Source organism: Neofelis nebulosa, chromosome 15 (assembly GCF_028018385.1).
Source record: "Neofelis nebulosa isolate mNeoNeb1 chromosome 15, mNeoNeb1.pri, whole genome shotgun sequence".
Lineage (NCBI taxonomy): Eukaryota > Metazoa > Chordata > Mammalia > Carnivora > Felidae > Neofelis > Neofelis nebulosa.
In genome coordinates, this window is record NC_080796.1 from 3,995,872 (window position 1) to 4,020,292 (window position 24,421).

At 38.9% G+C, this 24,421-nt stretch overlaps 1 protein-coding gene and 1 long non-coding RNA gene across 2 annotated transcripts; one reads left to right on the forward strand and one right to left on the reverse strand.

Annotated features, from left to right (window-relative positions):
* Positions 1-23: 23 nt before the first annotated feature.
* Positions 24-24,412, reverse strand: LOC131495903 (ankyrin repeat domain-containing protein 26-like). The gene is made up of 7 exons (XM_058701081.1): positions 24,371-24,412; positions 20,212-20,264; positions 19,774-19,867; positions 15,508-15,560; positions 15,068-15,161; positions 801-1,091; positions 24-261 (listed from the first exon to the last, which is right to left on the reverse strand). Coding segments are annotated over exons 4-7 (609 nt in total). The 5' UTR covers positions 15,510-15,560; positions 19,774-19,867; positions 20,212-20,264; positions 24,371-24,412; the 3' UTR covers positions 24-39.
* On the forward strand, positions 11,180-11,827 carry LOC131495987 (uncharacterized). Its single transcript, XR_009254242.1, has 2 exons — positions 11,180-11,662; positions 11,761-11,827. It is a non-coding gene; the product is annotated as an uncharacterized LOC131495987 (long non-coding RNA).
* Positions 24,413-24,421: the final 9 nt, after the last annotated feature.

Here is a 24,421-nt window from a genome sequence, read left to right on the forward strand (position 1 = left end):
TTAATAAGCTAAATTTCTTGACTATGATTCTGTTTTGACTTACGTGTTCAGCTTATTTCTCAAGGACTTTCTAACTTTTAATTCTTCTAGGTAGAGTTGCCTGTAGGTTTCCAACTCTGTTTTAGTCGAATCTTCTTGAGAAGTCTTCATTGTAGAGACCTGAGATTCCAGATCTCTAATTCTAAGTTCCATTTGACTTCTCGTTGAAGCATGAGCATTTTCTCTTAACTGGTCCAAGTCTTCTTGAGCTGCTGCTTGTGCCTAAAGCAAATTAACAGGATAGTTTTAAAATAGCTATAAACTGAATAACTAATTATACCTGTTTCCTTTAGTTCGGAGTCAATGATTCAGAGAGCAATTTTAAATGAAAAAAAGCTCAAATGTAAAATATTTATCATATCATAAATATCATATCATATTTATCATATGATTTATAAAATTAAAGTTGAATCATTCTTGTATTAGTATTCACACAATCTGATAATTCAAATAGTAGAATCAATGACAAAATTTTAAAAGTCAACAATAAACTTAAGAATAATCCAAGTACAGTGCAATTTTTAAATCATTTTTCTTTTCCTCTTCATAGTGAGACTAGTTGTTTAAATCATCATTTTTTCTTATCCTCTCGATTTAGTAGGAATAATGATGAAAACTGAAATCTTTAAAGGGGGGAACAAATGCCTCCAGAAATCTACAAATTACCATAAAGCAAGTAGAGGAAACCCCTACAATACATCTATCCAAAATGTAATTTGCAGTGAAATGAATTACAGCACATTACAGATCAATCAATTAACCTGTAAAAACAGGTTGACTTCGTGTAATTTTTCTTCTATGTCCAGTCGTGCTCTTTCTTCAATCTCCCGTTTATACTGTTCCACTTGACTGCGTTCTACCATATTCATTTCCATAAATTGTTTCAATTTTACTACTTCTTGCTGTAACTTCTTGTTATTGCTCTCTAGTTTTTCACGTTCTTCTTCGAAAGATTTCATTGATAATAACTCTTGTTGAAGAACTTGATTTTTTGCATCCAGGTGTAGACATTTTGAAGATGTAGTTTCCAGTTCTGTTGTAAGGACATCAGCCTGCATGAATAAAACACTATAGTTTGGAAGGGAGTGAAAAGAGTCTAACTCAAAACTACTATGAAAAAAAATGTTTTTTTCAGATTTTAAGTAATCTCTATGCCCAGTGTGATGCTTGAACTCACAATCTCAATATCAAGAGTAACTGAGCCAGCCAGGCACTCAAATTTTAAATAAACTCATTTGCAATAAAATGTTACCTGTCTTAGAATGTGGAACCTTAAACAACTCAGAAAATCAAGAGCCAAGTTAAAGCCATCAGGTGTTACTGAAATAGATCTTTGCTATCATTCTCTTTACTACACAACATTTGCACTCAATTCTATACTTTTATTTTCTATGATTTTTTCATATCTTTCTTTCATAAGTCCCCTCTTAGGAGAAAGTCTCTTGGCCCTTCCCCCATCTTAACACTCCATAACTTTTAAAGAAGTTTTAGCAATATCATATTGACTTATGTATGCCCACGTCAAAAAATACGTCCCAAGATAAGACTCTGGAAATAAGACTCTAATTCATGAATCTATAAGTAATGACTCTAACACCATGGTCTGTTTCTGAACTGCAAATGTTTTATGCTAATTTGAAGTGCATTCGCAGGAGAAATGATTCTCCAGGATGTGTTAAGAAATCACATCTCCCAGTATAAAACATTAATTGGATGATCCACATATTTTTTGAAGCAAAAAAATATTTAATTCAATACTGTTATCTTGTAATCCGTTGTTACTTTCCAGAAAATAAGAGATCATACTAAACAAAAACAACCACAACAACAAAACTGGTGGAGTTTCAGTGATGCTGAGTTGGGAAGGACTTCCATCCATTCTATATGATTGGTAAGACAAGGTGAATGGATGTGGTGGTTTAATAAATTCGTTGATACTTCTGTGAAAATTCCTCCCCTTAAATATATGCTGGCTTCAGTAACTGGTTTCTAGTGAACAGAATATGCAGAACTGCTGGGATTTTTTTAAAATTTTTTTTTTAACATTTATTTATTTTTGGGACAGAGAGAGACAGAGCATGAACGGGGGAGGGGCAGAGAGAGAGGGAAACACAGAATCGGAAGCAGGCTCCAGGCTCTGAGCCATCAGCCCAGAGCCCGATGCGGGGCTCGAACTCGTGGACCGCGAGATCGTGACCTGAGCTGATGTCGGACGCTTAACCGACTGAGCCACCCAGGCGCCCCAACTGCTGTGATTTTTAAGGCCAGTTTAGAAAATGTGATACAGCTTCCATCTGACTTTCTTTCTCTAGGGAAGCTCACCCTTAGAACCCAGCCACCACGTTGTGAGGAATCCTAGGCTACCTAGTGAGTCTTCGTGTAGATACTCCAGCTGAGACTAGCCAACGTCCTAGCCAAAGGCCAGCCTCAACAGCCAAACACGTGCGTGAACAAGCCTTTAGATGATTCTAGTCTCCAGCTTCCAGTTATGCCAGCTGATGCCAAATGAAGAAGAAATGAGTTGCCCTACTCTGCTTTGCCTAAAATAAGATTGGTGAACAAGAGAAATGCTGTTTTGAACTACTAGGTTTTGAGGTGGCTTATTATGCGGCAGTAAATTGCTACCACAGATACTGATACTAAAAATGGTGTGCTGCTATTCAAAAAACCCTAAAAGTAAACTTCCTTTGAACCAAGAGTAGGTGGAAGTGGAAAGATGTAGAAAAGCGTAAGGATGAGACCCAAAAATGGCCTCCACAAGACTCTTAGTGGAACCCTGAAGGCCTATGAAGAGGCTGACAGCAAGGGTCTCTAAGCAAGTGAAGAAAATGACACCGGAAGAAAGGAAAGTCATGCTACAAAATACCTGAAAGTGAAACGGATAGGAAAGAGAAACTAAAGAAAGACTATGCAACTGAAAGGAACCAGGACTTACAGGGTTCAAGTATCTGTTTCTCCTTTACAGCCTCTCTACATGTTGAACTGTCAAATAATGCTAAAATAAAGAAATGGCTTTTGGGTTAAGAAAAAATCCAGGGTGCTACCAGGAAAACAGGAAGATTTAAGGTATGCCTCCAATTTCTTTAAGGATCTTAAGAGTGTAAGATTTTTTTTTAAAGTAGGTTCCACACCCGACATGGGTGTGGAATTAGCATAAACTCAGCACCCAGAGATCAAGTGTCACATGCTCTACCAACTGAGCCAGCCAGGAGCCCCAAGAGTAGACGAATTTTAAAGGCATTTTCCTATAAGAGCTTCACAGGAAACTGAAGCGAAAAGCTTATCTCAAAAGGACTTGCGAGGGTCGCTTTGCTAAAACACGACATGAAATCCAGTAATATTTACAGAAAACTAAAAAAGGTAAGAGATTTATAGTAGCAAACATACTATTTGCTACCTTGGACTAAAAGGGGCCAAATAGTGTAAAATGAAAAGAGGCCTTTGGGTCTTAGAAATCCCACAGGGAGGAAGCAGGATGAAAAAACAGCTGCAAATACAAGTCATTCCTTATGAAAAGGAAGGAACCAAGAGTTTAAAGAGTAAAGAAAGGGAAGAGACATGGAGGAAGTATTCCCGTGGTTAGGACTAAGTCCTAACTTAAGAACTGACAGCATGCATCAGGCTATATTTCAAAACTCTTATGGACTATGGTGCTTCCCATCTTCTTTTTCTGAATGGGAGAGTCTTCAGCAGTTGACTAGAATGTTCCATTTGTGAGTGGTAAATAACTGTCTCTTTCGTTCTCAAGTCCTCATATTGAGAACCCTTGCAATCAAGGGGCTATACTTGAGATACCATAACCCAGGCAGCTTATCCCCACTGCACCTGATTAAGATGGTAAGATCTTGGACTCAAGCCCTGAAGCTGATGCCATGATAACTGAGACTTGCAGGAGGTATTCGAGGAGGAGGGGAGTGAATGTATTTTTCAGGTGGGAAGAATACAAACATTTGTGGCCAGCGGGTAAATTATACTACTTTTTAAAGGTGTCCATAGGTTTTATTTTTTTTTTAAATTTTTTTTTCAACATTTTTTATTTATTTTTGGGACAGAGAGAGACAGAGCATGAACGGGGGAGGGGCAGAGAGAGAGGGAGACACAGAATCGGAAACAGGCTCCAGGCTCCGAGCCATCAGCCCAGAGCCTGACGCGGGGCTCGAACTCACGGACCGCGAGATCGTGACCTGGCTGAAGTCGGACGCTTAACCGACTGCGCCACCCAGGCGCCCCATAGGTTTTAAATATTAATTCCATTAAAAAAAAAAAGGCCATGGAACAACCTTAGTGACTTGCTCCTAATGAACAGAATATGTGACTATGATCCTGTGTGTATTCCAAGCCTAGATGACAAAAGGCGATACAGCTTCTGCCTTGCTCTGTATCTCAGGCTGCTTACTTGGAATCTAGCTCCCCATCTAGTGAGGAATCCTAGGCCACAAAGAGGGTCTAGGTGTGTCAGTTTGTTTCTGCTGCCTCCTGAAGTCCCAGGCAACAGCCAGCATCAACCACCAGACGTTAGTGAACAAATCTTCAGATGGATCCAGCCCCAAACCTTTCAGTTGCCCCACCTGAAGCTGAGCAGGGCAGAGACTACCTGTCCTGGCCACACTTTTCCTAACAGATTTGTGAACAAAATAAATCTAACCTTTGGGGAGTTTGTTAAGAAAAAAACCAAAATGATAAATTGAAAAGTGGATGAAAAAAAAGACACATAAACTTGTATAGGAGAAATTGGTCTCCATTAAAGTAGGATATAATAAATGTTAAGATTAATTTATTAACAACCAATGGTGCTCATGAGAAGCAGATAACTAGAAGCAAGATCTAAGAAATTTTTCTCTCAGTTTTTCCCCAGCTAGGATCATATTAGCTGTTCATTTTCCATATATGGCCTTTATTATGTTGAGGTATGGTTCCTCTAAGCCTACTTTGTTGAGGTTTGTATCATGAATGGATGTTATAGTTTGTCAAATTCTTTTTCTGCATCTATTGCAATGATATGACTTTATGCTTTTTTGAAAATTAATATGAGATATCACATTCATTGATTTGCAAATATTGAACCACCCCTGCAAACCAGGAATAAATCTCATTTGGTTATAGTGAGTGATTGAATGATTTTTTTAATGTTTATTTTTGAGAAGGAGCACAAGCAGGGGAGGGACAGAGAGAGAGGGAAACACAGAATCTGAAATAGGTTCCGGGGTCCAAGCTGTCAACAGAGCCTGACACTGGGCTCAAACCGATGGACCATGAGATCATAACCTGAGCTGATGTTGGATGCTTACCTGACTAAGCCACCCAGCTGCTTCTGCCCCCGGTGAATGATTTTTTAATGTATTGTTGGATTCAGTTTGCTTATTTTGTTGAAGATTTTTGCATGTTCATCAGAGATGCTGGCCTGTAATTCTCTCTGTGGCATCTTTATCTGGTTTTGGTATAAGGGTAAAGCTGGCATAGAATGAATTTGGAAGTTTCCCTTCCTTTTATGTTTTTCTGGAACAATTTGAAAAGGACAGGTTAAACTTTTTTTTTTTTTTTTTGGATTAGCTCTTCTTTACATGTTAAAATTTACGTCTGAAGGCATCTGGTCCTAGACTTGTGTTTGTTGAGAGTTTTTTGATTCTTGATTCAGTTTCCTTGCTGGTTATTGATTTTTTTTCAAATTTTCTATTTCTTCTTGTCTTACTTTGGTAAGTTATATATTTCCAGGAATTTATTCATTTCTTCTAAGTTGTCCAACTTGTTGGCATACATTTTTTCACAATATTCTCTCATAAATGTTTGTATTTCTGTGGTGTTGGTTCTTATTTCTACTCTCACATTTGTGGTTTTATTTTGGTCTTTTCTAGTTTCTGGTTGATTACTCTGGCTAACACCTTATCAGTTTTATTAATTTTTACAAAGAACCAGCTCTAGGTTTCATTGATCTGTTCTAGTATTTTCTGTTTTCTGTTTGTCTATCATTCATTTCTGCTTTAATCTCTTTTTTTAAATTTTATTTTGAGAGACACCACACGAGTGGGGGATGGGCAGAGAGAGAGAGAGAGAGAGAGAGAGAGAGAAAGCAAAAGAGACAATCCCAGACAGGTTCCATGCTGCCAGCAGAGAGCCTAACACGGGGCTCGATCTCACAACTGTGAGATCATGACCTGAGCCAAAATCGAGAGTCAGACACTTAACCAGTTAAGCCACCCAAGGGCCCCTGTTCTGATCATTATTACTTGCTTTCTTCTGCTGGCTTCAGGCTTCATTTGTTGTTCTTTTTCTAGCTCCTTTAGGTATAAGGTTAGGTTGGTTGAATTTTTTCTTGCTTCTTGAAGTAGGCTTATATTGCTATGTACTTCCCTCTTAGGACCACGTTTGCAGCATGTCAAAGGTTTCAGACCATTGTTTTTTTTTGTTTTTGTTTTTGTTTTTTTTTTTAATTTCCATTTGTATACACGTAATTTTTTAAGTTTCTTCTTGTATCTCTTGCTTAACCCATTCCAGTGTAGTAGCATGTTATTTAACCTGCATGTATTGTTTTTAATAATTAAGGCCTGTTTTTTGTTTGTGATCCATTCTTGAGAATATTCCATGGACACTTGAAAACAACGTGTATTCTGTTTCAAGATGGAACGTTCTGAAAAAATCTCTTAAGTCCAATCTGGGCCACTCTGTCATTCAAAGCCATTGTTTCTTTTTCTTTTTTTTTTATTAAATATATGAAATTTATTGTCAAATTGGTTTCCATACAACACCCAGTGCTCATCTCAACAGGTGCCCTCCTCAATACCCATCACCCGCCCTCCACTCCCTCCCACCCCCATCAGCCCTCAATTTGTTCTCAGTTTTATTTAAGAGTGTCTTATCCTTTGGCTCTCTTCTACTCTAACCTCTTTTTTTTTTCCTTCCCCTTCCCCATGGATTCCTGTTAAGTTTCTCAGGATCCACATAAGAGTGAACACATATGATATCTGTCTTTCTCTGTATGGCTCAAAGCCATTGTTTCTTTGGTTGTTAAGATCTGTTGATGTAAATGGGGTGTTAAAGTACCCTATTACTGTCTTATTATCAATTAGTTCCTTTATGTTGGTTATTGTTTTATGTACTTGAGTGCTCTCGTCGTGGGTGCATAAATATTTACATTTGTTAGATCTTCTTATTGGATTGTACCCTTTATTATGATATAGTAGCATTCTTTGGCTCTTGCTGCGGTCTTTGTTTTTGGTTGTTTATTTATTTTGAGAGAGACAGAGTTGGGGAAGGACATAGAAAGGGGGAGAGAAAATTTCAAGCAGCCTCCATGCTGTCAGCCTGGAGCCCAACATGGGGCTCAAAGGCACCAGCCATAAGATCATTACCTGAGCCAAGACCTAGTCAGTTGCTCAAATGACTGAGGCACCCAGGTGCCCCACAGTCTTTGTTTTAAGGACTCTTTTGTCTAACAAAAGTATCGCTATTTTTTTTCTTTTAACGTGATAAATTTTTCTTCATCCCCTCGCTTTCATTTTTTTTTAATAGAATTTATTGTCAACTTGGCTAACATACACTGTGTATAGTGTGCTCTTGGTTTTGGGAGTAGATTCCCGTGGTTCATCACCTATAGACAACACCCAGGGCTCATCCCAACAAGTGCCCTCCTCAATGCCCACCACCCACTTTCCCTTCTTACCCACCGCCCCCATCAACCCTCTCTTTGTTCTCTGCATTCAAGAGTCTCCTATGGTTTGCCCCTCTCCTGCTCTGTTTGTAACTGTTTTCCCCTTCCCTTCCCCCACGGTCTTCTGTTAAGTTTCTCAAGTTCCACATAGGAGCAAAAACATATGATATCTGTCTTTCTGTGACTTATTTCATGTAGCATAATACCTTCTAGTTCCATCTATATTGCAAGAGATAGCACGATTTCACTCTTTCTCCTTGCCAGGGAGTATTTCAGTGTATATATAAACCACATCTCTTTATCCATTTATCAGTTGATGGGCATTTAGGCTCTTTCCAGAATTTGGCTATTGTTGACAGCACTGCTATAGACATTGGAGTACATGTGCCCCTATAAATCAGCATTCCTGTATCCTTTGCATAAACTCCCAGTAGTGCTATAGAGGGGTCGTCGGGTAGTTCGATTTTCAATTGTTTTGAGGAACCTACGCACTGTTTTCCAGAGCGGCTGCACCAGTTTGCATTACCACCAACAGTGCAAGCATCCCCTCACTTTCAATCTGCAGGTGTCTTTATGTCTAAAATGAGGTTTTTATAGGCAGCATACAGATGGGTCTTTTTAATCCATCCTGTCACCCTAGGTCTTTTGGTTGGGAGTGTTTATTCCATCTATATCCAAAGTAATTATTGACAGGTATGTATTTATTGTCATTTTACTACTTGTTTTGTGGTTGTTTCTGGAGATTTTCTCAAATCCTTTATTGTTTTTCTCCCTTTGATGTCTTTCTAATTTGCTTTAATGATATATTTGGATTTCTTTCTCTTTATTCTTTGCATGGTTATTAGTGGGTTTTGGTATATGATAAGCATTAATTTGTATATCACCTCTTCTGCGTGTAGCAGTCTATATTAAGTTGATGGTCACTTAAGTTAGAGCTCATTTTTTTTCTCCTCCCCATGTTTTGATAAGCTATTATATTGTATATCCTTTTGGGGGGCATTCCTTGATATTTTTTTTACAGAAATATACATTTTTACTGCTTTTACATTTCCTTCCTTTATACTGTCACTTTTGATCTCTCCTTTCCACTCAGAGTCCCCGATAATATTTCTTACAGGCTGATTTAGTGGTCACAAACTCCTTCCATTTTTGTTTGTCTGAGAAATTCTTTATCTCTCCTTCTATTATGAATGATAGCCTTACTGGATAGAGTATATTTGGCTGCAGATTCTTCTCATTCAGCACTTTGAATATATCATGCCATTTCCTTCTGCCTTACAAAGTTTCTGTTGAAAAAACTCCTGCTAGCCTTGTGGGTTTTCCCTTGGAAGTGAATGACTTGTTTTGCTGCTTTTAAGATTTGTAGCAGTGGGGCGCCTGCGTGGCTCAGTCGGTGAAGCATGACTTGATCTTAGCTCAAGTCGTGACCTCGCAGTTCGTGGGTTTAAGCCCTCCAGTGGGCTCTTCATTGACAGCACAGAGAGTGCTTGGGATTCTCTGTCTCTACCCCTCCCATGCTTGTGTCTGCGTTCTGTCACGGAAATTAAAAAAAAAAAAAGCAAAAAACAAAACACTAAAAAAAAAAGATGTTAGCAGTATATTTTGCAAATTTAATTACAACATGTCTTGGGTGTTGATTTTGATGGAAGTTCTCTGTGCCTTCTGGATGTGTATGTCTGTTTTCTTCTCCACATTAGGGAATTATTCAGTTATTGTGTCTTCAAATCAATTATCTGTCCCCTTCTTTCTGTCTTCTTCTTCTGGGACTCCTATCATATGAATGTTTTTACATTTGACGGAGTCATCGAGTGTCTTAAGTCTATTCTTGCATTGGATAATTCGTCTTTGTCTTCTTCAGCTTCACTGCTTTCCATTACTTTGTCTTCTAGGTCATTAATTTGTTCCTCTGCTTCTTCCAGCTTGCTGTTCATTTTTACTGCCCTCTTCATCTCTGATTCTTGAACTCTTTTATGTCTGTGGTAAGGGTCTCTCGGATGTCTTCCATTCTTTCCTCAAGTCCAGTGAATATCCTTATGATCATGGTTTTAAATTCTCCATTAGGCGTGTTATTTACATCTGTCCCATTTAGGTCTCTGGCCATGGCCTTATCCTGTCCTTTCATTTGGGATAAATGCCTCTGTCTTTTCATTTTGTCTAAATATCTGCCAGCTTCTGTGTGTTAGAGAAGCCAGTTATGTCACCTGCTCCCGAAAGTAATGGACTTAGGAAAAAGACGTCATGTAATGCCCAGGGTCTAGCACTTCAGGGAGTGTCACCAGTGTGTGCTGCATGCGGTCTGCTGTTGTGTTCTGGCTATGCTATCCTTCAGGCCAGTCATCTGCAGAGGCTCTCTTTGCCTGGTCTGGTGAGTGTTTGGTCCCTGGCCTGAACATAGCGAGTTTTAACTAGGTGTGCTCTGGTCTGCTTAGGAAATGAGACCTGTCACCACCTCTCCTGGAACTGAGGCCAAGGGAAACTCTCTGGTTGGGAGATGTGGTGTGGGCAGGCATTTGTCCTTGTCTTCTGGGGGAGGGGTAGCTGTGCTGGAACTCAAGCAAGAGTGATTGAGAAAGGTAGTTCCACCAGAGTGCAAGGGGGTGGCGTTTGGTGTAAGCAAGTTAGGTACCCAGTGTTAGCAATGCACTGCTTCTTACAGGTGGCTTTATGTTTGTGGTGAGGGGCAGGAGAAGGAGATGGTGCCAGCCAGCGGCTTTGTTCCTACAGACAGGTCTCTCTGAACGTTGCCTCTGAGGGACGTGCTCTGAGAAGAGCAAATAATCTCCCCACTGTGTGCCCCAGGCACTCTTCAGACCACTCTACCCATGCTATATGCTCCCACGTTGTTTGCCTGCCCTCTGTCCATGAGCAGTGCAGTACCTCAGGGCTCTAAACCAGCTAAACCGGATTCCCTTTAAAACTCCAGACTTTACGCACTACTGGTTGCAAGAACTCACGAAATTTTTCCAAGCCAGTGGCTATGGGGAAATGTTCTCTTTGTGCATTCCCTTGTGCGTTCCTCTCTCTCACCCTTACCCACAACCTCAACTCCCTCCCCTCTGCAGAAGCCAGGATCTGTTTCTCTTCTAGACGACATTTCTGCATCAAGGACATTCTTTGATGTGGCCTCTTCTCTCCCTTTTGTTGTGGAGTTTGTTCTGTCAGTCTTCAGGTCAATTTCTGGGGTATTTAGGGTGAGCTGATTGTTATCTAGTTGTATTCGTGGGATGAGGCAAGCCTAGAGTCCTCCTACTCCTCTGCCTTCTTCCTATCTCTAAGATCTTTTTCTAAGATTCCCTTCAATTCCAACAATTCTTACAAGTAGGAAGGAATGCCTCTTTAGAATGTCCCCTCAAGTTAAGGTAGAAACACAGAGACATACGATTTGAAGCACAATAGTTGAAAAACTAGAAAGAGTCAATTTGATAACCAAAATTGGGCCTTTGATCTGATTTAAATTAAAGGAAATAGGCAGTTTTGAGTATTTTTTAAACCATTGAATGCTCAATCTTCATTCTCCTTTCCTCAGTGAGGAAATAAAGAGAATGTTATGGAATCATTTTTCATCTTTTCAGTAGCAAAACAAATGCACTGTCCTTTAGCACTACTTAAATTAACTCCACATTCTCCTTTACCTTACTCCAACCTTCTTTGTGTGGGGAGGTAAGATCACTTCATCTTTGTGTTGTCCCACAATGCTTCTCCATATCATACAAGTTGGCTTCAAAAGTTTGTTGTCATTCAAATTACCAATCTACTATTTGTCTCTGATAAATCAACTTAATACTACCTCACTTTGTACAGCTGTATTATTTGAATGATGTAATGTTTATTCCATTAATTATACACTGAGCTAAAACATATAGCTATGCATATCTTTCTATTTAAGTGAAAGAAGGGGAAACAGGCTACTGTGTTTTCCAAGAATGTAGGTTCTGTGCCAAGAACAGGATTAACACCAGTGTTACACACAAGAACTAGGTCAGAAGAGGATCTCATTGTGAATTGTAAGATGATGGGTTAGCAAGATTGCTTAACAGGAAAGAGGAATAGCCCAGAGTTAATCTTTTCCTTCCTAGATGGTGAAAACTATGGATGAGTCTATGCATTATAATGAGATAATAAAACATAATGAAGTAAACGGTAGACTGAGTCAAGAGATCCTATGGCCAAGATTTGATGGAAATGAAAGTGGGCAGCACTGACTGAGACACTAAAAGTTTGCACAGGCGGGGAACCTGGGTGGCTCAGTCAGTTGAACCTCAACCTCTCAGGTCATGATCCCAGGGTCATGGGATCAAGACCCCTGTCAGCCTCCACACTAAGTGTGAAGCCTGCTAAAAATTCTCTCTCTTCTCTTCTCTCTCTGTCTCTCTCTCTCTTTCCCTACACAGCCCCTCGTCCTGCTTGTGCACGCTCTAAAAAATATATAAATATAAATAAATAAATAAATAAATAAAAGTCTGAACACACTAAAGAAAGAGCATTTTATGTTTTTGAGCCTGACTTCACATCGAGTCATGGGGTCAGCAAGGCATAGGCTGGCGAAAGGGTCCTTCAAGAAACAAAAATCTCTATAGGAGCAAAGTTAAGTTCTACTACATTGGCTTTTTATTATTACATAAGTGACTGGTAATTTGCAAGATAACATGGAAAAAGTTTTCATAAAATTTGATATGGTACTGGCATAAGGACAGACATACAGATCAATGTATTAACATTGAGAATCTAAACATAAACTCTCACATTATAGTGAACTGATTTTCCACAAGGGTGCCAGACAATTAAATGGAATAAGACTAGTCTTTGTAACAAACGGTACTGGGACAAATGGATATCCACATGCAAAGCAATAAAATCAGACCTCTACCCCATAGCATATATAGAAAATTAACTTAAAATCTAAGAGCTAAAATGATAAAACTCTTGGAAAAAAGCTTACGTGTATGTGTTTGTGACTGGATTTGACAATGATTTCTTAGACATGACACCAAAAGACAAAAGCAGATTAAGTTTATTTCATCAAAATTAAAAACTACTATGTTTCAAATATCACCATCAAGAAAGTGAAAAGGCAAGTGACTAAATAGGAGAAAATACCTGAAAATCCCATATCTGCTAAGGGATTTGCATGTAGGATATTTAAATAACTCTTCCAATAATGAAAAGACAATCCAATATAATAACGGGCAAAAGAATGGATTAGTTCTTTAAAGACGATACAGAAATGGATAATAATCACGTTAAAAGGGAGATGTTCGGGGTGCCTGGGTGGCTCAGTCAGTTAAGCTTCTGACTTGGGCTCAGGTCACGATCTCATGGTTCATGGGTTTGAGCCCCGCATCGGGCTCTGTGCTGACAGCTGGGAGCCTGGAGCCTGTTTCAGATTCTGTGTCTCCCTCTCTCTGACCCTCCCCTGTTCACGCTCTGTCTCCCCGTCTCAAAAATGAGTAAAACGTTAAAAAAATTAAAAAAAAAAGATGTGATATATATATATATATATATATATATATATATATATATATATATATATATATTCATTCCATGGAGTATTACTCGGCAATCAAAAAGAAGGAAATCTTGCCATTTGCAACTACATGGATGGAACTGGAGCGTATTATGCTAAGTGAAATTAGTCGGAGAAAGACAAAACTCATAGGACTTCCCTAGTATGAGGACTTTAAGAGACAAAACAGATGAACAAAAGGGAAGGGAAACAAAAATAATATAAAAACAGGGAGGAGGATAAACACAGGAGACTCATAAATATGGAGAAAAAACTGAGGGTTGCTGGAGGGGTTGTGGGATGGGGGATGTGCTAAATGGGCAAGGGGCATTAAGGAATCTACTCCTGAAATCATTGCTTCACTAAATGCTTACTAATTGGGATGCGAATTAAAAAAAAATAAAACTAAAGATACAACAAAAGAGTAACGCCCCCCCCCCACACACACACACACAATTTTTCAACCCAGGAAGCCTCTGGTTGGGGATTCAGGAGATAAGGACCTTCTAGAGAAGTCAGAGCTATGGACTGAGTTGGCTGAAAGCTATCTAAGTTTTTGTTTCACAGGGAAGACCTTAAAGTGGCAGACAATTTCATGCCATAATCTAAATTCCTTTCTAAAGGGATACACAGAAAATCCCTCGTTATTCTTTAATAAGCTTCACCAGTTTCGGATATTCTTACAAATTTTAGTTTTTGAGACTTTAAAGATTTCTTTAGGACACAGTAGCAGGACAATGCCTAGCACTCTCATTCATAGAAGACTGATCAACAGAGAGTCATGTTACTCGCATGAAAAGTTCCCTATTACTATGTGACTCATTTATAAGACGTCTAGAAAAGAAAATAATTTTCAATGCCTCTTCAGCAACAAAAAGGACCAGTCAAGAGAATGTTCTAATTCCTCTGACGGGTATAGCTGTCTAATGAAACTTGCATGTATATTATATAGCTTTTGCGACTGACAGAAACGAGTTGGTCAGTGTATCTCCCTCATTGCTCCCACTTAGGATTTACAATGAGAATCCTACAAAGGAGGGTGTGTGTTCGAGGACATTAACTGTTCTGCTTGGAAAACAGTTGGGGTTTCACTACATATCAATAAATGAGAATCCTGAATGGCACATTAGTCTTTTCTGAGATTGAATTGTGAAATCTGTGAAAGGCTGATTAACTCAAGTGAGTGGAAAAAGATAATGAGTTTCTGAACTTGCAATGGTAGGAGCACTATGTTACTAGGTAAGGCCCTGACAGAGCAGCCATTTCTCCTTTTTCACTGGCATTTCTTTTCCTTTACAAAATCCAACAAAGAGAAAAGTCCATTCCTTTGAGAAGGACGTTTGCATAACGACCTGCTAGTCATTGTTGATGAAGAGAATAAGTTGCAAACTTGTAATTACAAATTACAACAAATCATCATTAAAATAACCCGTTCTCAAACTCTCACTGAAGGGTTGAGACTACAAGAGAAAGTCAGAATTCAAGATGACATGATCACTCAAAGCGTGCGGAAGTTTGAAACACGCTGAAAAATATTAGCAGGGACTCTCACACATCTGTATGCCAACGTTCACAGCAGCATTATTAACAGTAGCCAAAAGGTGGACTAAACCAAACGCTCACTGTGGTATATATAAAATGTTGCTTTTTTAGACTCACAATGTTTTTATGAAAATGTCACTATAAACATCATTACTTTATGAGTTCAATCAACTTCATCTCTATAGAAAAATTCCATCGCTAATAGCAAGTAGGAACAATATCAACCTAACATTTTGATCAGTGAGATTTTTCCATATGATCCAAAACATTCTTATGTACTACACCTATTGAAATAAGGATTCCTTTTCAGTAGGACAGACATCAAGAGACTGACTTACTAAACTTGTCCTTAACAAGTTGCTCGGAAGATTGTGAATTGGGGCCGCTTGCTGTTTGATGGTTCCTTCTGGCCTGGCATGTTGCACTTCTAGCCTAAAATGCAGATCTTAAGGTAATTATTCTCACAAATAAATTTACAAAAATACCATATAATTTCTGACAAATGAGGGGATTACAGAAATTCTTAAAATTGTATCAAGAGGAAGATTTGGCAATTGAGCCATTTTTCTCATTGTCTTTTGTGGATAAGGTGCAAAATTGAGATATAATGTGCCACAATTCTGCATTTCAAAATAACTAAAAGCTGGAATTTGTATCCAGTTTAACAAGGATATACTGGCATAATGAATACATTTCTCATACTACATTGCTTATCTGTTTTATAAAAATCAAGCTATTTTCTTTGAGGATTAAATTATACTTTTCCATATGATCTTACATCTTCTCAGCATATCTTATGGCCTCTGCATGTTGATCCTTTGCTTCTTGCAACTAAAATAAAGAAAACAATATAATTTTAACTACTGACAATCTAGTAGAAACAATCACCTGTTTCTGTAACTAAATGTTTTTATTTTTTTACTTGAGAGAGAGAGAGAGAACACACACAAGTGGGGAATAGAGGCAGAGGTAGAGACAGAGAAAATCGTAGGCAGGCTCCAAGCTCAGGGTGAAGCCTGATGTGGGGCTCGGTTTCATGACCGCTTTCATGATGTGGGGTTTAGGATCATGACCTGAGTGGAAATTAAGGGTCAGGACACTCAACCACCTAGCCGCCCAAGTGCGCCTGTAATTAAATCTTATTGGACCCAGCCAGGCTCTCCGCTACATGCTGATTGATGGCTACTGTTAGATCGTAACAATAAAGTTGAGCTGCTGCAACAGAGACTATGGCCTACAAAGCTGAAAATGTTTCAATACTCTTCTAGAATAATGTACCAACCTTACTCTGCTACAAAATCAGAACGTTTTTAAATTTATTTAATTATATATGAGCAGATAAATGTACAAATGTATCTACTGGTGAAATGGAGGAAATATAGGAATTAACCTTATGGTAAACATTTCTGTTTTCATATTACAAACACTGCATCAACTATGATTTTACATATTCACATAGGTGAATGACATTTCTATTCTTGTGATGATAAAACTGAACATGCTGTATTCAGTGACAACAAGATATTTCATGGAAGAGTTTCAGAAGCAGCATCCTAGTAGGAGTCAGAAAGCCTGGGTATGAATTCCCAATTCTGCTCGTTATGAGCTGTATGACCTTGAGCACACTACCTAAAACTTCCGTGTCTCAATCTCTGCATCTGTAAAATGAAGTTAATGACAGCACCTACTGGGGCACATGGGTGGCTCAGTTGGTTGAGCGTCTGGCTCTTGATTTCGGCTCAGAACATGATCTCAGGGTCATGTGATTGAGCCCCACATCAGGCTCTGCGTGGACAGCGAGGAGACTGCTTGGGATTCTCTCTCTCTCTCTCTCTCTCTGTCCCTCTCTCTCTCTCTCTCTCCCTATCTGCCCTTCCCACAATCTCGCTCTCTCTCTCAAAATAAAGAACCTTTAAAAAGTTATTTCAAAATAAATAATAATAGTATCTACCCCACTGGGATGTTGGGAAGCTTAAATTAGGAAATAACAGGTGAAAAACTTAGAAGGGTACGTGGCACATAGTGAGCTCTAAGTGTATGCATTTAGCAAGATTACTTTTGCTGTATTTTGCATTCCAATACATTGAGATAGTTAAGGCAGGTGGCATGCCAATACAAGTGGTCCCCTATACAAATTATACTGAAGTCATTCTTCATACCACTGCAAGTGGCAGCAAATGGGGACCATGAGGCCCAGAATCTCTCCTCAGTACTTCACACAACTTTCGCCAATGCCACTAGCAAACAGTACTTTTTTTTCCCCCACTTATAATACTTTTAACTAACTCCCTCTCTATACTACTCAGTGGACAATACTCACGGACTACAGTACAAATAGCACCTCTTAGATTGAGTAATAGATGATTTACATGACCATCAGAGGCAGGGGAAAGCCACTGACATGAATATAATGGAGTCTTGCTAAACCAAAGTTCCTCAATCATTTCATGCCCATACTGTTTATGTTAGGCTGCTTTACTGGGTACTCTGATGAGGAGATTAAGGCTTTGTGGTAACAGCATAACAGAAAAGCTGGCCCCAGAGCTTTACAGTTGGTAAAGTGCTATAAATCTGTAAATCCTAGCACTGGGTGCATAAGGAAAAAAAGATTTCAATTTCTCCTTTTCTAGTAACCATTTGCTTAACTTTTGAAGCTCTGTCCATCTATCACGCTGCTTCTCCCCTTGCAGTGGACTCGAACATTCTTTAATGTATCGTCTCATCCACAGAATCAACTTTTCTTCACTTATTTCCTTCTTTTACACTAAAATCTAACTTTCACTCCTATCATTCCACTAAGACATTTTGAGGGTCATCAAGAACCACTTTTTAAAAAAATTTTATTGGGGCGCCTGGGTGGCGCAGTCGGTTGAGCGTCCGACTTCAGCCAGGTCACGTTCTCGCGGTCCGTGAGTTTGAGCCCCGCGTCAGGCTCTGGGCTGATGGCTCGGAGCCTGGAGCCTGTTTCCGATTCTGTGTCTCCCTCTCTCTCTGCCCCTCCCCCGTTCATGCTCTGTCTCTCTCTGTCCCAAAAATAAATAAATAAACGTTGAAAAAAAAATTTAAAAAATTTTATTAAGGTCTCTATCCTGCTTCACTTTTCAGCAGCAGCTGAGAAAAATGACCATGCCCTCCCTCTGCTCTTTTAACCACACCTTTACCTAGGCCCTTTTACCTAGGCCATGTGTCCTTTTCGCTCTTCCATGTAGGTGCTCATAGACAACATCCTCAACCGCACACTCAAAAATCATTACTTGACATGGAGTACCTTTGTAGACAGCTAATCGTGTACATTTTATTTGGACTCTTTTCTGTGTTACTTTGAGTGTGTTTTTCTTATTGAGTCTTAGGGAGCACCCTTACCCTTAGGATACTGACCAGCATACTTTGTCTCACTTTTCTTTGTAACACGACATTTATCACAAGGGCTGGATGATCACTGGCTTGCCTTTGTTTCCTTTTGAGTAACTTCTTCGTCCATAGAGATTTCAACTTATGGAAGTCTTCTGAAGTTCCTTTCAGATGCATACTTGACTATATTGTTAGGAAGGTTAAGTTGGCTAGAGCTACCTCTTCTTCCCAATCCAGATTCTTCACCTCAAAATTGTGTGCATCAAATGCCTTCACCCAGGTAGCCCCTGGTTTGGGGATTCAGGAGATAAGGACCTTCTGGAGAAGTCAGAGCTATGGACTGAGTTGCCTGAAAGATAACTAAGTTTTTGTTTCACAGGGAAGACCTTAAAGTGGCAGACAATTTCATGCCATAATCTAAATTCCTTTCTTTACGGATCTACACTAAATCCCTCGTTATTCTTTAATAAGCTTCATCAGTTTCAGATATCCTTACAAATTTTAGTTTTTGAGACCTTAATGATTTCTTCAGGACACAGTAGCAGGACAATGCCTTGCACTCTCATTCATAGAAGACTGAAAACAGAGTGTCATGTTACTCGCATGAAAAGTCCCCTATTACTATGTGACTCATTTATAAGACGTCTAGAAAAGAAAATAATTTTCAATGCCTCTTCAGCAACAAAAAGGACCAGTCAAGAGAATGTTCTAATTCCCCTGATGGGTATAGCTGTCTAATGAAACTTGCATGTATATTATATAGCTTTTGCGACTGACAGAAACGAGTTGGTCAGTGTATCTCCCTCATTGCTCCCACTTAGGATTTACAATGAGAATCCTACAAAGGAGGGTGTGTGTTCAAGGACATTAACTGTTCTGCTTGGAAAACAGTTGGGGTTTCACTACATATCAATAAATGAGAATCCTGAGTGGCACATTAGTTTTTTCTGAGATTGAATTGTGAAATCTGTGAAAGGCTGATTAACTCAAGTGAGTGGAAAAAGATAATGAGTTTCTGAACTTGCAATGGTAGGAGCACTATGTTACTAGGTAAGGCCCTGACAGAGCAGCCATTTCTCCTTTTTCACTGGCATTTCTTTTCCTTTACAAAATCCAACAAAGAGAAAAGTCCATTCCTTTGAGAAGGACGTTTGCATAACGACCTGCTAGTCATTGTTGATGAAGAGAATAAGTTGCAAACTTGTAATTACAAATTACAACAAATCATCATTAAAATAACCCGTTCTCAAACTCTCACTGAAGGGTTGAGACTACAAGAGAAAGTCAGAATTCAAGATGACATGATCACTCAAAGCGTGCGGAAGTTTGAAACACGCTGAAAAATATTAGCAGGGACTCTCACACATCTGTATGCCAGCGTTTACAGCCGCATTATTAACAGTAGCCAAAAGGTGGACTAAACCAAACGCTCACTGTGGTATATATAAAAATGTTGCTTTTTTAGACTCTCACAAAGTTTTTATGAAAATCTCACTATGAAAGTAATTACTTTATGAGTTCAATCAACTTCATCTCTATTGAAGAATTCCATCGCTAATAGCAAATAGCAACAATATCAACCAAATATTTGGATCAGTGAGCCTTTCCATGTGATCCAAAACATTCTTATGTACTACTACTAGTGAAATACGGATTCCTTTTCAGTAGGACAGACATTAAGAGACCGACTTACCAAACTTGTCTTTAACAAGTTGCTCTGAAGATCTTGAATTTGGGCCGCTTGATGTTTGATGGTTTCTTCCTGTCTGGCATTTTGCACTTCTAGCCTAAAATGCAGATCTTAGGATAATTATTCTTACACATAAATGTAAAACAATACCATATAATATCTGAACAAATGAGGGTCTTACAGAAATTCTTTAAATTGTATCAAGAGGAAGATTTGGGAATTGTGCCATTTTTCTCGTGTTTTGTGGATAAGGTGCAAAATTGAGATATAATATCCACAATTTTGCATTTCAAAATAGCTCAAAGCTGGAATTTGTATCCAGCTTAACAATAATATACTGGCATAACAAGTATATTTCTCGTACTACACTGCTTATCTGCTGTATAAATAATCAAGGTATTTTCTGTGAGGTTTAAATTATACTTTTGCATATGATCTTACGTCTTCTCCGCATATCTTATGGCCTCTGCCTCTCGATCCTTTGCTTCTTGCAACTAGAATAAAGAAAAAAATAATTTTAACTACTGACAATCTAGTAAAACACCATCACCTGTTATTGTAACCAAATGTAATTTTTTTTTGACTTAGTGAGGCAGAGAGAGAGAGAGAGAATGCCCAAATGGGGAAGGGAGTCAAGGGAAGAGACAGAGATACTAGTAAGCAGGCTCCAAGCTCAGGGTGAAGCCTGATGTGGGTCTCAGTCTCATGACCGCTCTCATGATGTGGCGTTTGGGATCATGACATGAGCAGAAATTAAGAGTCAGGACGCTCAACCAACAAAGCCACCCAAGTGCCCTTGTAACTGAAATCTTTTTGGACCCAGCCACACTCTCCCCTACATGCTGATTGATGGCTACTTTTAGGTCAAAACAGCAGGGTGGACCTGCTACAACACAGACTGTGGCCTACAAAGCTGAAAATGTTTCAATATTCTTCCAGAATAGTTTACCAAACTTACTCTCTTACAAAAACATAACGTTGTTAATATTTATAAATTATATATGATCAGATAAACATACAAATGTATCTACTGGTCAAATGGAGGAAATATAGAAAATTACCTTATGGTAAACATTTCTGTTTTCACATTACAAGCACTGCATCAACTATGATTTTAAATATTCACATAGGTGAATGACACTTCTATTCTCGTGATTGAAACTGAACATGCTATTTTCAGTGACAATGAGATATTTCATGGAAGAGTTTGACAAGCAGTATCCTAGTAGGAGCCAGAAAGCTTGGGTCTGAATTCCCAATTCTGCTGGTTATGAGCTGTATGACCTTGAGCACACTACCTAAAACTTCCATGTCTCAGTCTCTGCATCTGTAAAATGAAGGTAATGACAGCACCTACTGGGGCACCTGAGTGGCTCAGTCGGGTCAGCGTGTTGCTCTTGATTTCTGCTCAGGACATGATCTCAGGGTCACGTGATTAAGCCCCACATTGGGCTCTGCGTGGACAGCAAGGAGTCTGCTTGGAATTCTGTCTTTCTCTCTCTCTGCCTCTCTCCCTCTTTCTCACTCTCCCTACCTTCCCTTCCCCACAGTCTGTCTCTCTCTCACTCTATCTCTCTCTCTCTCCCTCTCAAATTAAGGAACCTTAAAAAAGTGATCTCAAAATAAATAATAATAGTATCTACATAACTGGGATCTTGGTAATATAAATTTAGGAAATAATACAGGAACAACTTAGAAGGGTACGTGGCACATAGTCAGCTCTAAGTGTATGCATTTACCATGATTACTGTTGATGTGTTTTGCATTCCAATACAATGATATAGTTTAGGCAGGTGGCATGCCAATACAAGTGGCCCTGTGTACAAATTATACTGAAGTTATTCTTCATATCACCGCAAGTGGCAGCAAATGGGGAGGATGAGGCCCAGAATCTCTCTTCAGTACTTCACACAACTTTCGCCAATGCCACTAGCCAACAGTACTTTTTTTTCCCCTCTTATAATACTTTTAACTTACATCCTCTCTATACTACTCAGAGGACAATGCTCACAGAGTACAGTACAAATAACACCGCCTAGACTGAGAAGTAGATGCTTTATATGACCATCAGAGGCAAGGGAAAGCCACTGATATGGAAATAATGAAGTCTTGCTAAACTAAAGTTCCTCAATCATTTCATGCCCATACTGTTTACGTTAGGCTGCTTTAGCAGGTACTCTGGTGAAGAGATTAGGGCTTTGTTCTAACAGTATATCAGAAAAGCTGTCCCCAGAGCTTTGCAGTTGGTAAAGTGCTACAAATCTGTAAATCCCAGCACTGGCTGCATAAGGAAGAGAGATTTCAATTTCTCCTTTTCTATTAACCATTTGCTTAAGTTTGAAACTTTGTCCATCTATCACGCTGCTTCTCCCCTTGCAGTGGACTCGAAAATTCTTTAATGTATCATCTCATCCACAGATTCAAGTTTTCTTCACTTATTTCCTTCTTTTACACTAAAATCTAACTTTCACTCCAATCATTCCACTAAGAAAATTTGAGGGTCATATAGGACCTTTTTAAAAAAAAAAATATTAAGGTATTTATCCTGCTTCCCTTCTCAGCAGCAGCTGAGAAAAATGCCATGCCCTCCCTCTGCGCTTCTAACCCCACCTTATTTATGAAGGAGGGCAACCCCTGACATTAAATCCTTGCCCCTTGCTCTCTGTGTTTTGAATTGCTCTTAAGGCTTCACAACCAGATTCTCTAATTCACATTTCCAGCTTTGGCCCTTTTACCTAGGCCATGTGTCCTTTTCGCTCTTCCATGTAGGTGCTCATAGACAACATCCTCAACCGCACACTCAAAAATCATTACTTGACATGGAGTACCTTTGTAGACAGCTAATCGTGTACATTTTATTTGGACTCTTTTCGGTGTTACTTTGAGTGTGTTTTTCTTATTGAGTCTTAGGGGGCACCCTTACCCTTAGGATGCTGACCAGCATACTTTGTCTCGCTTTTCTTTATAACACGACATTTATCACAAGGGCTGGATGATCACTGGCTTGCCTTTGTTTCCTTTTGAGTAATTTCTTAGTCCATAGAGATTTCAACTTATGGAAGTCTTCTGAAGTTCCTTTCAGACGCATACTTGACTATATTGTTAGGAAGGTTAAGTTGGCTAGAGCTACCTCTTCTTCCCAATCCAGATTCTTCACCTCAAAATTGTGTGCATCAAATATCTTCACCCAGGTAGCCCCTGGTTTGGGGATTCAGGAGATAAGGACCTTCTAGAGAAGTCAGAGCTATGGACTGAGTTGGCCTAATGCAATCTTAAGTTTTTGATTCGCAGAGAAGACCTTAAAGTGGCAGGTAATTTCATGCCATAACCCTAATTCCTTTCTATAGTGATGTACAGAAAATCGCTCGTTATTCTTTAATAAGCTTCATCAATTTCGGATATCCTTACAAATTTTAGTTTTTGAGACCTTAATGATTTCTTTAGGACACAGTAGCAGGACAATGCCTAGCACTCTCATTCATAGAAGACTGATCAACAGAGTGTCATATTACTCGCATGAAAAGTTCCCTATTACAGTGTGACTCATTAATAAGACGTATAGAAAAGAAAGTAATTTTCAATGTCCCTTCAGTCATAAAAAGGACTAGTCAACAGAATGTTCTAGTTCCCCTGACGTATATAGCTGTCAAATGAAACTTGCATGTATATTATATAGCTTTTGTGACTGACAGAAACGAGTTGGTCAGTGTATCTCCCTCATTGCTCCCACTTAGGATTTACAATGAGAATCCTACAAAGGAGGGTGAGAGTGTGAGGACATTAACTGTTCTGGTTGGAAACAGTTGGGGTTTCACTACATATCTATAAATTATAATCTTGAATGGCACATTAGTCTTTTCTGAAATTGAATTGTGAAGTCTCTGAAAGGCTGATTAACTCAACTGAATGGAAAAAAAAATGAGTTTCTGAACTTGCAATGGTAGGAGCACTATGTTACTAGGTAAGGCCCTGCCCGAGCAGCCATTTCCACTTTTTTACTGGCATTTCTTTTCCTTTACAAAATCCAACAAAGAGAAAACTCTATTCTTTGGGAAGGACGTTTGCATAATGACCTGCTAGTCATTGTTGATGAAGAGAATATGTGGCAAATTTGTAATTTTAAATTACAACATATCATCATTAAAAGAACCTTTCTGAAACTCTCACTAAAGGGTTGGGTTTACAACAGAAAGATAGAATGCAAGATGAAATGATCACTCAAAGACTGGGGACATTTGAAATACACTGGAAAATATTAGCAGGGACTCACACATCTGTATGCCAATGTTCACAGCACCTTTATATACAATAGCCAAAAGGAGGACTAAACCAAATGCTCACTGTGGTATATATAAAATGTTGCTCTTCTTAGATTCTCACAATATTTTTATTTAAATCTCACTACAAACATCATTACTTTATGAATTCAATCAACTTCACCTATATAGAAGAATTACATCACTACTGGCAAGCAGGAACAATATCAACCAAATATTTTGATCAGTGAAATTTTCCATATGGTCCAAAACATTCTTATGTACTTCTACTAGTGACATAAGGATTCCTTTTCAGTAGGACAGTCATTAAGAGATCGACTTACCAAACTTGCCTTTAGCAAGTTGCTCTGAAGACCTTGAATTTGGGCCGCTTG